The sequence below is a fragment of the Chenopodium album genome, chromosome 7 (assembly GCF_948465745.1).
Source record: "Chenopodium album chromosome 7, dcCheAlbu1.1, whole genome shotgun sequence".
NCBI lineage: Eukaryota > Viridiplantae > Streptophyta > Magnoliopsida > Caryophyllales > Amaranthaceae > Chenopodium > Chenopodium album.
The window spans coordinates 6,771,636-6,786,135 of NC_137840.1; the positions used below are offsets into that span (position 1 = coordinate 6,771,636).

The 14,500-nt window shown below is 37.5% G+C and overlaps 2 protein-coding genes and 1 non-coding gene across 3 annotated transcripts; 2 read left to right on the top strand and 1 right to left on the bottom strand.

The window, feature by feature from the left end:
- The first annotated feature begins 1,635 nt into the window (after window positions 1-1,635).
- LOC145641253 (small nucleolar RNA R71) lies at window positions 1,636-1,742 on the top strand. Its single transcript, XR_014115308.1, has one exon. It is a non-coding gene; the product is annotated as a small nucleolar RNA R71 (small nucleolar RNA).
- A 3,382-nt stretch (window positions 1,743-5,124) lies between these two features.
- On the bottom strand, window positions 5,125-7,766 carry LOC145639942 (uncharacterized). Its single transcript, XM_081691259.1, has 3 exons — window positions 7,704-7,766; window positions 7,479-7,600; window positions 5,125-5,947 (listed from the first exon to the last, which is right to left on the bottom strand). Exons 1-3 carry the CDS (start codon window positions 7,764-7,766, stop codon window positions 5,125-5,127), a joined length of 1,008 nt encoding a protein of 335 aa, XP_081547385.1.
- A 1,845-nt stretch (window positions 7,767-9,611) lies between these two features.
- Window positions 9,612-14,054, top strand: LOC145639943 (uncharacterized). Its single transcript, XM_081691260.1, has 6 exons — window positions 9,612-10,011; window positions 10,090-10,345; window positions 10,865-11,209; window positions 11,418-11,488; window positions 11,602-11,810; window positions 11,979-14,054. The coding sequence occupies exons 1-6, from the start codon at window positions 9,612-9,614 to the stop codon at window positions 14,052-14,054; spliced, it is 3,357 nt and encodes a 1,118-aa protein (XP_081547386.1).
- The last annotated feature ends 446 nt before the right edge of the window (window positions 14,055-14,500 follow it).

Below are 14,500 nucleotides of genomic sequence, written 5' to 3' on the forward strand. Positions count from 1 at the left end.
TAAAAATAATTTTATCGTCCCCTACTGATAGTGTTAATATTCCACTTCTCACATCTATAATTGCTCCTGTAGTGTTAAGGAATGGTCTACCCAAAATAATTGGAGTTTGCATATCCTCAGCCATATCAAGAACAAAAAAATCAACAGGTATGTAAAATTTACCTACTCTAACAGGAACGTCCTCTAAAACACCTAAGGGGTATTTAAAAGAATGGTCGGCCATTTGTAGAGTAATATTGGTAGCTTTTAATTTACCCATATTTAACTTGGAACACAGATAATTGCATAACACTAACGCTAGCACCTAAATTACACAATGCATTATCAATCATTAGATTGCCAATATGACAAGGGATAGAAAAACTACCCGGATCTTTTAATTTAGGTGGAGATTTATTTTGAAGTACGACACTACACTCTGTAGTGAAAGCTATTGTCTCTACCTCACTAATAGGCCTTTTTATTGTCAATATTTCCTTCATGAATTTTGCATATGCAGGAATTTGTGTAATTAATTCAGTGAAGGGAACTGTTACCTTCAAATCTTTTACTATTTCCATAAACTTACCAAACTGCTTATCCAAATTTGATTTCAAGTGACGATTGGGGAATGGAAGTTTGATAACTGGATTTGGAGCATTATTGCTCTTATCTGGAGTGGCCACCTTCCCCGGGGTCGTACCCTGCAATGAAAAATCAGATATATTAGTATTATTCTTTAGCCCTGCAGGGCTATTTGCTACATTGTTAGGTTTAACGGAATTAAGATTAGCATTATTTATTAAAATAGGTTCATCATCTCTAGGCATAGGGGGCCCTTCATAGTTTGAACCACTCCTTAGATTAATTGCATAGGCTTGATCCGTAGGCCTGGTCGGCTGTGCTGGCAGGGTTCCCTGTTGACGGGCTTGTAGAGTAGTGGAAATTTGGGCAATTTGATTATCTACAATTTTATTGTGTGCTAGGATCGAATCAATTTGGGCATCTCTACTCTCCATGTGCTTCTTCATATTAACCAGCATCGCTTTAATTTCTACCAAAGCAGGGTCGGAAGATGAGGAGGATTGTTGTGGTTGGTTCTTCTGGCTAGCATTGGGGTGGTAATATTTCTGCTGTTGTTATTGTGGCACATGTGGCTCTTGTGGTGGTGGTGGATTTTGAACATTGGTACTCCGGTAGGAAAGGTACGGACGATTCCGGTACCCAGGATTGTAGGTGTTGGAGTATGGGTTATTCTGCTTATAAGCTTGAAAGACATTGACTTGCTCCACGGAACTCCTGTAATCTTGTTCCCAATGACCTAAAATTCCACAATTTTCACAGAAAGCCTCATTAGCATTATTATTAATTGCAGAAACATTAGCTATATTTGCAGTACTAAGATTATCTAATTTCTGGCAGATAGAGGTTAATTGAGTTTGCAAAAAGGATACAGAGTCAACACTATGCTTCCCCTTGTTACCAAAGCCTCTAGGATTCCCATATTGGTAATTATTTATCGCCATATCTTTGATAACTTGACCTGCATCATCAACATTAAGGTTCATTTACCTCCCACTAGCGGCAGAATCCAAGATTATTCTAGATGAATTTCCAATGCCATTGTAAAAGGCTTGGATTAACTGCCATTATGCCAAATTATGGTGGGGGCATTCTCTTTGTAGGTCCTTGAACCTTTCCCAAGCCTCATATAAAGTTTCATCGGCCTCTTAGGCAAAGTTCTGAATTTCACTCCGTAGTACAACTGTTCTCTCTGCAGGATAATATTTGTTATAAAAATTCAAAACAAGAGTTTCCCAGTCAGTTATAACAAGTGCAGTTCTATTTAATCCATTACACCATAATTTGGCTTTTCCAGTTAAAGAAAAAGGAAAGAGAATCTCCCTGATTTGGTCTTGTGTGACCCCAGTTTGCCTGATGGTATTACAGTACTGACAATAGTCTGCAATATGAAGATTTGGGTCTTCACCCTTAGCTCCACTAAATTGCTTCATTTTTATCATCGTTATAAATTGGGGTTTAATCTCAAACTGTACCCCATCAAGAGCCGGAGTGGGAGTGAGGTGTGGAAAATCTGTAAGCTTTGGTTGTGAGTAATCACTAAGCTTCTTTGGAGCCATCATCTCTGATTCTGGATCTGAAGATACCTCTGAATCGCTAGAATCAGTTGGAGGGTTTTGGTGATTATTATTATCACCAGAATCCGCCAGAATTTGCTTGTAAAGATTCTTCTGTCTATGGAAGGATCGTTCGATCTCAGGATCAAATGGGATGTAACCTGATTTGGAACACCTGGGCATAAACAAAGAACTAAAAGCAAATATGAGACTTTCCTTAATGATCTAATGTTCTATGAGACAAAAAGAAATAACCTAGACTACAAAAATAATCAGAAATAAAAATAAAACCGTTTCCCCGGCAACGGCGCCAAATTTTGACAAGCTAAAGTCGTATCACCTAATCAAAAGTAATTCCTAAATCCTCTAACTAATGTAGATAGGGAAGTAGGGTCGAATCCACAGAGACACGAGTCTTTCTATTCCTAATTAATTAAAGTAATCTAGATTATAAAGTAACCAATATATTATAATTAACGGAAACTAAACTACGAAGATTAAGAATAAGGAGAAAACAATGAATAAAAGATCTAGGGCATAGGTTCACTAATAAATAATATTCCAGGGTAAAACATAATAATCAATCATCAATGCATACATTAATCAGATCATAAAGGGTTTTCGCTACGTATTACAATCACACAATTAATTTACCGGTATTAAATCTCATCTCTCGAATCTCAACTTAACCATTTATAAATTAACCTGCCTATTGAAACTAGACCTAAACATTAATTCTCATCTCTTGAATCTCAAATCAATATTGTCAAATTCATGCATAAAAGATCTGCGCAAATCTAGTCACAGAGCATTAAATCAATCAATAGGAAATTAATCTAGCATTGACAATTAACAACAATAAATTACCCCTTCATATTATTTATGGATCCCCATAAACCCTAGAAATAAAACTACTCACACATAATTAAAACTAAACTAATCAAAGCGATAAAACAAGACATGATCAAAGGAATATAATATAGTAAATAACTAAGATTAAGAGAAGAGAAATCGTTACCAAAGAAATCTGGAATTAAGAATAAAGTCAAGAACAAAGTATATGAGGGAGAGAAACTAATCTAAAAGCTAAGTAGAGAGAGAAAATCTAAGAAGGAATTAAGAAAGTGTAAAAGAAGATACTAAACTCGCTTAACGGAAAAGTATTTATATTAAGCAAGAATCCTAAACAAAAACAAACTTAAACGACGATAATCGTCTCTTAATAATAATACGCGCCCGATCGGGCGAGGCACCGCCAGATCGGGCGCGCCTTTTTCTATCAGATCGGGCGCCGAGTTACTTCCCTCGTCCGGCCGGGCGCGCCTTTGGGCGCCAACTTCTTTGGCCGGGCGGCACTCTTGGGCCACTATTTGGACTTCGATTGGGCTTCAATTCTTCGGGCCAATCCAGGTTTCCTCTTCGGGTCTTGAATACTCGGTCCAAATGCCCCGGTATCACATATACCGAGCCCTTAATCACCGGTTCGATTACTCTAACCGGCCCTAGACTATAGAAACTGGTCATGCTTCTCCAATGCTCATAATTGCTCCATAATATCTCGGGAAAATGCTCCAAAAGTGCAAATCCCTACAAAAGTCAACCAAATCTACGATAACACTAGAAAACACCAATTAGTAATAAAAGTTGCTCTAAAGAGCCAAAAACACTACTAATTATGACCAAGGGACGGGGGTAAAATACTATATAAAATAGACATATCACTTATGTCACCAAATATTCCTACTAATGCACTTGTCATTAGATAAAAGGAATAATGTCCTTCGAACAAGTGTATTATTCTGATAGTGGGTTCAAAATTATTAGAAAGCTAATATATTCAGTAAGGTCAAGTGATCGGAATGCCTGGGTGGAGGCCGCTTCCGATCAGTAATATTAATGCAGCTTAATCTTGACTGAACCCGTCGGGTCACACCCAAGCAGTCAACGAGTCGGATCGACGAATTAATTCGGAAGGAATTAATGAGTCGATCGAGTATTTTATATTTAGACGTCAGAAATTCGAGCTTGGAGCGTCGAAACCGAGCGTCGGAGAATCTCAAATGTCGAGCCAAAATTTAGGAATTGGCGAGACGGGAAAATGCTTTAAGTAACAAGAAAAAACCCTAGCCACGCAAAAACAAGGGAAGCACGCAAAATAGGAGCGTGCCACGTGGCAGCACACATGGCAGCACGCCATGTGGCAGCACACGTGGCAGCCACATTGGCAGCGCACCAAGTGGCAGCACGCCATGTTGGTAGTGCGCCATGGTAGCAGCACATGTGGCAAGGGGCCGTGGACCCGGGTAACGGGTCATGGACACGGGCCAAAAGAAAGTGACCCAACCGAACCCAACTTGGGGCTCAAGGTTGGGTTAGCTCACAATGCATGTGAGTTGCCTTGGGGACCTAGTGGGAAAGTGGTCCTCACCTAACCATGTGACACTTGTTACTTGTTCTTTGGTTTATTTAACTAAGGGTTGAATTCATCAATCTTTCCATGTAGGATATTTTTGTGAAAAAGTCCCACATTGAAAGATGAGTGGAATTCATAAGGTAGCTTTCCTTATAAATAGCCAAAGAATGGCTTAGGATTCTTTGCTTGAGTAAGAGTTGAAAAGGGCATCACTAGTAAGTGAAAACCCTTGAACTCAAGAGTTGAAAAAGGTATCACATTTAGTGAAAGCCTTTGAACTCAATTGCTCGGGTTTTATTGGTCGGGTCTTGCTAACCCCAAGACATTGGACCTTGTTAGTAATCGTTGGTGCGGGTGGATTAATGTTGGAGGCTTCGTGTTTTCGGAGCTAGCTTTCAAGTAAGAGCCCATTCAATCGGGCGAAGCACGCTCCAAAAAGGTAATTGTTTTATCTTAATCTTGTGATTAATTTAATTATGTTTATGATTTTATTTATTGCGAGTGCGGTCTTTTTTGGGTTTGTTTCTGCGGTGAGTCAGACTCACCAAACCCCAACATTAGAACCCTCTTATTTTCGCTTCAAAACAAACTTTCTTAAGTATCATCCTTGCCAAAATTGGCAATTTCCACATCAGCTTTCTTGAACCTGCAATTCTTTCTAACATGGCCAAATTTTTTGGATATCCAACATTGTGCTTTTCCTTTGAAGTAGCAATATGCACTATCATAGTTAGTCCTCTTACAAATTTTACAAAATAATTTATTTTCCGTACCTTTGTACTTAGGTGAATCTTCTTCATCTTTACCCTCGGCCTTCTTCATGGACCAATTTCTCTTGATTTCTTCTGGTTTAAGTGAAAATTTTGCTTCTAGCGCGGTCTCCATCACATCTTCATCATTACTTTGACGATTTTTTCTTTGTTCATGGGACTCCAAAGATCCCATAAGTTGTTCAATAGTTAAGTTGGATAAATCTTTTGTTTCTTCAATTATTGTAACTATATCATCAAATTTGTCATTTAATGATACTAAAATTTTCTTCACAATTTTTTCATTCGAAATTTCTTCTCCATATGATTTCATTTGATTAATAATCTTAATAATTTTTGAAAAATAATCTTTAACCAACTCATTATCTTTCATCTTTAAATTTTTGAAATCTCTTCTTAAAGATTGAAATTTAATACTTCTCACCTTGCTATTTCCTTGGAACTCTTGTTGCAGAATCTCCCATGCCTCTTTTGCAGTATTAGCCCTCATGATTCTTGGAAAAATTGTATCCTTCACCGCATTTTGTATGAGATATAATGCCTTTGCATTCTTCATCCTTTCTTCCACAAGTCTCTTCCTTTGAGCATCACTTAGGCTGATTTTATCTTCAGGTACGTTATAGCCTTTGTCGACATAACTCCATAGTCTATACAATCATAGCATTGTCTTCATTTTGATTTTCCAAAAATCATAATTTTCTCCCCCAAAAATTGAAATGGAAACCTTACAATGTTATTAGCCATTATATTATGTTATGTTTGGGCTAATATGTGTATGATATTATATGAAGGCTTTGGGAATTTGTGGCTCTGATACCAAATGTTAGAAATTAAGTGTGCAGAAGTATTGTGGGTTTTGTTGATTATTAGGGTTTAGACTTGAGAGACAAAAAAAGATAATGTGATGATTTTATTGGATGATAAAATGGTTTTACTAATGCATGAGAGTGAGTTTATTTCCTAGTTTTCTACCATTGCAAATACATGCATGGTATATTTATATTAGGCTTGTAGTATATGTCGGTTAATCAACCGACTTAGGTGAAATTTCTACACTGCTCTAGATTGTTCTAATATCTTATGATAAATTATTAATCTAGACTTTTCTAGAATATTTTACCCTTAGCTTTTTTTTTTACAGCATTTATTTGATTTTTCTAGATTAATCTTTTTAACAGATACGAGGCACACGTAACAAATATAAGTGACGGTACATCAACCTCAGGTATTTCATATAATGTCTTTGAGAAAAAGATCTTTCGCCCTCTTTTTCCTAATGCAGTCAGCTATAAATAATAATGATGCTTGTTAAAGAATATTGAGACTCTCATCACTCAATTGTATTGATCTTGATCCTACTCACTCCTTCATCCCTCTTGCTTACTGTGGCTCATGTTTGATTGATTTTCAATGCTAGTATAGTCGTGGGACTAGTATATAAAATTAACATTTATACACTTAATAAACTAGGAATTTACACATGTTTTGTTTTCAAGCAGTGTCGGTTGATTGTGTGGTGTTTATTTAAACTATAAAAAAATCCTTCGCAAATTTTTTTTTATAAAATGTACTACCTCCGGATCATATTATATGCAAATTTGGGTATTGTTTGTGAGATATAAAAAATTCCAAAGTTACATATAATACGATCCTGGGATAGTAATTCATATGTGTTGAGTAATTAGGTTTTGATGATTATATACTAATGATGATTATCTATCTAACATGTTTGTTAAGCTGTGCATAGAAAGAACAAGTCATGCTTGGAACAAGATACAAGGAACCAGAGTATTGACAAGTATATATATAAGGAACTAGAGCAATATAGGATAAGCAATAGAGGAACAAGAACAATAATGAGTATTATGGTTGATAATAAGCAAGATGATGGCGAAGGAACCTTGAAGGTAACTATATATGTAAGTAGGTGTTTGCATATGTTAGCTTCATGAGGTAAGTATTCCATGCATACATGAGTTGTATATTTGTAGGAGTATGAATATTGTTTTATGTTTAACTAGTTCTCTCACTTGAAGTTTGCTTATGACAAACAAACTTCAATCTAATGTTCTCTTAAGTGTCTATATGAAGACAGGAACTGACTTAGGTGAAGTTAATGGGTTGGAACATAGAAGACTTGAAGAGGAGAGAATGAATGAAGCTAAAGAAGGTTCTCACACGAGAACCAAACCACGAAGGAACATGAAGATATTCTCCAATGAGATGTAGCAGAAGGAACCTTTGTCAGGCTTTCCCATGAGAGCCGGAGCATGTTGCCTAATAGTTACATGAGGTGTTCCCTAAAAGGTACACACAAGAAGCGAGCTTTCTTACAGATGCATGAGAGCAAGCTAAAAAGTAAAGCTTGGACTCCGAAGATGACAACAAGTTCCAGAAAGGAACCTGGTTTTCGATAAGGAACCTGAATTCCAATAAGGAATGAACAATAGTGGCATCAAGTTCCATTAAGGAACTTGGACTGCGGTTCTAGATGTGGAATATTGCCCCGAGATCTAGAATACGTCAACAATACAAGATTCCATAACAAGAGTTTCAAAAAAACAACATGAAGACGGAGAAATCGAAGTATATCACTCTAGGATTCATGTTAGTATGTTGAACATAAAGTCAGTCTGGAACAAGTCTATAAAACTAGGTGAACTCCTAACAGTCAATGCAATTAGAGTTACTGACTTGTCAAGAACTTAGAGACTGACAGAGTACTGAAACCTAATAGGAACTTAAGTCTGCACGACTTTAAAGGTCGGTTTAATGATATAAATATTTACCTCATATGTGCATATCTTGTAGGGATTTGGTTTTACAGAATAAAGATATTTATTTTCTAATAAATCTCTTTTGGAAAAATATAAGTTATTTTTGGAAAGTATTTTAAGCAAAAATAAGTTTAGAATAATATCTGATTTTATGATAATTATATCTTTGAAAAAGATAAGCTAGTATATTGGAAAATATAAGTTTGGAATATAATCTGATTTTATGATAAGTATATCTTTTGAAAAAGATAAGCTAGTATTTTTGGAAAGTATAAATTTGAAATAAAATTTGATTTTATAGTAAATATCTTATTATTATTGGTAGAATATATTCTTAATAAAAAGATATATTTTTGGAAAACTTATTTTTGGAAGATATCTTTTAAACATATCTTTTGATAAAACTTATCTTTTACGAAAAGAATGATTCATTCAAAGTCGAGGTTTGACGAAGTGCAATAGTCGTGCTTAATGGTTTAATCCTTCACCACAAAGCTAATTCAAACCTCATAGTCAAAGTTCCAGTCATGGTTTGGTTTCAATTTGTCCAGTAAGTTCCAGATAGATCTTGAGTGTCCAACATATAAGTTTTATCTCTTTATTCATTGATATGTATTTAGAGTTGTTCTTTAGATCTTGTAATTGAGAAATAGAGTTTTGAGTGTTTTATGTATTGGGGTGTGAGAGTTTGTGAGAAGTCTCGTTATCATAATTGTATGAGTGCAAAGTGTGAGCTTCCAGGATGAAGCTGAGTGAATACTACTCTCGGAGTATTGAGTTGAATCTAAGTCCGGGACTTAGGTTAGGTAGCATAGGGCTCTATCGTGTAGCAAGTTCAGTCGGGAACTTGTGAGAAATGTCTTATTGTAATAGGTTGTAACTAGGAGTGTTTGACCTATTATAGTGGATTGGTTTGCTTGAAATCCCTTGGAGGGTCGAGGTTTTACTTCTAGTTAGGCCCTGGATGGTTTCCTCATAAAATTCGCTTTGTATTGTCTAAGTTCCTAACAACAATCAGTTTTATATTCCGCGAAAAGTAGGCATTAAGAACATACTACAATTCACCCCCACTCTTGTAGTATATAATCCAAATAACAATCTAATATATATATATAAAGGGGAGTTTTTCCCCGAGTTTTTAGAGAGCCATGTAGGATTTAATTTTTTCAAAGCGCCACGTAGGGTAATAAATTTTAGTGGTAGCCAATTAAATACGACATTATTAATTTCTTTTAGAATTAAATAATTTAACTGACACGTAAGTAAAATTGACGAATGAGATTTTAAAGTTTAAATTAATTAAATATAAAATATTATCTTTTGATATCAGGAATTTTATCTAAATATATAACAAATTTTAGCACATAAATATATATATAAAAAAATTACTTTAAAAAATTCAAACAAACCGTGCATCGCACGAGCTTCATCTAGTATGTTTTCTGAAAGAGAATTCTTAGACATAGGTATGAAAATACTTGTATAACGAGAAATACCACCATAAAATACTTGGATAATAGGCCACGAGACACATATGACACAAGTCACACAACACATATTAGTCCGCTCTCATGGTGTCGATATTGTGTTTTTAGCTGAAACTATGGTGTCTGTAAATTCTGTAATGCAAAAGTTATCATCCTTGTCTTTTTCAGGGTTTGTAGGTCTAGATTCAGTGGGCCTTAGTGGTGGGCTTTGTGTGTTTTGGTTTTCCTCAGTTGTGGTTGTTCCTCTTTTGGTTTCTTCGCATATAGTATTGTGTCGAATTGTGGAGAACTTGGTTATAAAGCATGTCCTTTTTCTGTATGGAGCTCCTCATTTTACTGACCGTATGTCCGTGTGGTCAGAAATCTCTGATATTATCGCTACTTGTCCGAATGTTGTGTTAGTTGGGGATTTTAACCAGGTTGAATATTTATTGGATAAGGTTGGAGGTAATCTTGACATTCCGGGTCGTCATGATTTTATACAATAGAAATTGGACAACGGTTTACTTGATATTCCGTTTTCAGGAGCGTCTTTCACTTGGACAAATGGGAGAACAGTTTTAGACCCCACATTTGAGAGATTGGATAAAGCTTATGCTACTTCCTATTGGCTTCAGGATTGGCCGGCTACTTCTGTTCATCACCAGCCTATTTTGTTTTCAGATCATGCGGCTATTATTTTATGTGACTCCTTGCCTGCTGGTAGATATAAACTAGGGGTGAGCATAACATGGTACCCTGTAAAAATTCCAGGAACCGAAACCGGAACATGTTGCAACAGGTTCCTCAAAATGAGAACCGGAACCAGAACCTGTTGAACAGGTTCCTGGAAATTGGGAACCGGAACCAGTAGGTTCCGGTTCCGATTCAGGGTACCCTGTATTATAATATACTCACTAACTTTTTCGCGGAATTTTTAATAAAAAACTGGTTGGTCACTAATTTATAATGTTTGCAACTTGCAAATAAGACAAACTAACAGTAGTTGTCTAACAAATTTAATATATATATTTTTATAATTGTAAATTTGATATTTATTATTTAAAAATTGAGTAAGAATTAGTGTATAATTTGAAATTAAGTGATACTTTTATCAGGTACAGGGTACCCTACAGGTTCCGGTTCTAAAAAATTGAGAACCTGAACCGGAACCTATTACAACAGGTTCTCCAGTTTGCTACCCGGAACCGGAACCTCTTGTACAGGTTCTGGTTCCGAAACCTGCGGTTCCTAACAGGTTCCGGTTCCGATTCAGGGTACCCTGATTTTTTGCTCACCCCTAATATAAACGACCTTATAGAATTGAAAACTGGTGCTTACACTCTGTGGAAGTTGCTGCCATGGTTAAGACTATTTTTGCTGATCACATCCCTGGGTCTCTTATGTTTTCCTTGTCCAGAAGACTCTGTGGTCTTCGTCATCGTCTTCTGGCCTGGTGTGTCTCTCATAAAAAGGAGTGGGGCATTGATTGGAAAACTTTGGTTGCGGATGTTACTAATGCTTCTTTAGCTCTTGATTCTCGGAATAGCCGGTGTTTGTTTAGCACTTTTAGGATGGGAAAGGTTTCGGAGGCGCAGGCGGCGTTTCTTTATTGGAGACAGCGAGGGAAAGTGAAATGGGATGCATTTGGTGATGAACATACTCGGTTACTATTTTCAGCAGTTCAGGCTTGACGTAGAAAGAACACTATTCTGGGTCATAAGGACAATGCCGGCTCTTGGGTTATAGATGTGGGAGACATTCGCTCTTTGGTTTTAGATTTTTACAGGTCTCTGTATAGTAGGCGATTAGATCGGCCTTCTGTTTCTCAATTCTCTTGGGATTCCCTTAATCTTCCTTTTTTTATCTGATAGACATCGTCAGTCCCTACTAGTTCCATTTTCCGCTGATGAGATTAAGCAGGCTATGTTTAGTATTGCTGATGGTAAGTCTCTGATGGTTTTCCTTCGGCCTTTTTCAAAACCTATTGGACTAAGGTGGGTGATCATGTTGTGAATGTTGTTCAGTTCTTTTTTGCTCATGGCTATTTTCTTAAAGATTGGAACCGGACATTCTTAGTTTTGCTCCCTAAAGTTGATCACCTTGAACTTGTTTCTCAATTTAGACCGATAGGACTATGTAATGTCATTTATAAATGCATTGCTAAGTGCCTTGCTCGGCGTCTCCGTGGGATTCTACCAGACATAGTTTTAGATTTTCATAATGCCTTTGTCCCTGGTAGGTTGATGTCTGATAATTGCCTGATGGTGCATGAGATCCTTTCATTCATGAATGCTTCCAAAGCTAGGAAACGTTTTAATGCGGCCCTAAAGCTAGACATGAATAAAGCGTATGACAGAGTTGAGTGGGACTTTCTAAGTTAGGTTCTTCAGGTTTTTGGGTTTCCTCCATATTGGATTCATTTGATTATGCAGTGTGTTTCTACGGTCTCTTATCAGGTACTAGTTAATGGTTCTCCTACTGAGGGTTTTCGTCCTCGGCGTGGTTTGCGACAAGAAGATCCTCTATCTTCCTACTTGTTTGTTCTGTGTATGGAGGTTCTTTTAGAAATGCTTCGTAAGGCAGAATCTGAAGGCCTTTTTCAGGGTATTAAAATAGCTAGGGGGGCTCCTACTATTTCACACCTGTTCTTTGCTGATGACTCCTTGTTATTCTTCCAAGTCTCTCCTCATACGTGTGAACCGGTGAAGAGTGTGATTTCTGCATTTTGTGATATTTCAGGTCAGATGCTGAATTTGCAGAAGTCATTTGTCAAGTTTAGTCCTAATACTCCTGAGGATTATCGAGCTTATCTGTCTAGTTGTTTAAAGATGCGGTCTGGCTCTAGATTGGGCTCTTATTTGGGGCTTCCTGTTGATTTGGGTCGCAGTAAATGCTCTGAGTTCGGGTTCCTTTTAGACAAGGTCGCTAAGCGTTTGGAGGCCTTTGCATCTCTGCAACTTTTGCCGGCGGCTAAGCTTGTTATCATTAACTCAGTGCTCATTGCGTCATTTAATCACATTTTGTCTGTTTTCAAAATTCCTGGTTCCATATGTTCAAGAATGGATAATTTGTTGGCTAGGTTTTGGTGGAAGTCTTCTTCTTCTAATCGAGGGTTGGCTCTTCGTTCTTCGTCCTTGCTCCATCTTCCGAAGGGTCTAGGAGGATTGGGGATTCGCTGTATTTCCCACTTTAACTCCTCATTGTTGGCCAAGCAGATTTGGCGGCTTATTCAGTGCCCTCAGCTGTTGGTGTCCCGTCTTCTGTTTGCAAAGTATCCGGCTCTTAGTTCCTTTAACTCGATCTCGGCTTCTCGTCCCTCTTGGGGTTGTAGGGGTCTTATTTTGGGTTTGTCCTTGTTGTCGAAGGGTCTGTTTTGGAAGGTTGGTTTAGGTTCTCGAGTTCGTATTTTGGAGGATTCTTGGGTTCCGAGGGGACCAGTACATTTCAAGGATCTTCCGCCTAAGTCGGTTCGTCCGGCTTTTGTGTCTTCTTTACTTGATCCGCGTTCTTGTGCGTGGGATGCTACTATTATTTACAGGTTGTTTGATTCTAGCTCTGCTGCTAGAATTCTTTCGTTGGATCGGCCTGTGCGGTTAATGGATGATTTTGTTTATTGGAAGTTCACTAGGGATGGTGTTTTTTCAACGAAACCTGCATATGCCCTTCTTTGTGAGCCTAGGGTCATGACTAATATTCAATTTCATATCTCTCCCACTTGGTGGAGGAAGTTCTGGGCTTTACCAATTCTTCCTCGGTGGAAAATCTTTGGTTGGAAATTGTTGCATGACGCTCTTCCTTTGGCGGATATTCTCCATTCTCGAGGCCTCCCAGTTAATCCAGTTTGTGCCTTTTGTCATCAAGCAGTGGAATCCGTGTCTCATACATTTAGAGATTGTTCTGCTATCTGCAGTATTTGGCTATCCGGAGCGATGGGCATTCAATGGGATCTTATGCAATTTCCTCCATTTATTGTTTGGTTTTCAACTACCGTTTCTCACTTTTCTTCGGTGCGTTGTTGGAAGGTAATTACTTCGTTATTTGCTCTCCTCTGGGCGATTTGGATTTCTCGTAATCAATTGAGATTTCGGAACGCTGTTTGGTCACCTAGGACAATTGTTGGTTTGGCGTCATATTGGTTTATTCGAAGTATGCAGGCTCAGGATTGGAAGAGTTCTTCAAAGTCTACGAGTTTGGTGTGTTTGGAGACTAGGAAGGATAACCACTGGCTTTGTCTACGAGGGTTACCTTATATTTCTCCAAAGACTTGTTTGATTGTAGATGAGGCTTGGGATCGTTTGTCTTATAGGGCGGGAGCAGGCTGGATAGTTCGTGATCTTCACTCTCCTGAGGTATTGGGAGGAGGTTGTCGGGATTTTATGGCAAACTCAGCGTTGCAGTCTGAACTTCAGGCCTGTTTGGGGTTTAGAGTTTGCTATCCGAAAAGGCTTCTTGAAAATTCGAGTTCATACAGATTGTGTTGCACTCCTTGCTCTTCTTCCCCCTTCTAGTCCAATGGAAATTTCAGCTTGGTGGCTCATTCAGGAGCTGCGGGCTTCGGTTCAATCTCTTTTGGTTTGCCAAGTTTGAAAGGTTCCCCGTTTATGGGTTACTCCAGCTCACTGGTTGGCTGGTTGTGCTCGACGACGTCAGTTGCTGTATTTTCAGTTTTAGTTGACATTTGTTGTGTTTTGTTGTTTTACTTTTTATTTGATAGCTCTTTTGTCAAAAAAAAAAATAAAAATAAAATATTAGTAGCTCTGTTGTGAAGATGGTTATATAAAATAAAAATACATGCTTAATGACTGATATCCTTGCTATATATTAACATCCTTTTTCTTCACGTAAATCCACAACACTATAGCAGATTCTCACGTATACGAGTTAAGCAGTTTCATTTTCCTGCAAATATCATGAGATACTGAAGTAAAAAAAAATGTGCATTAAAATAAAGTGA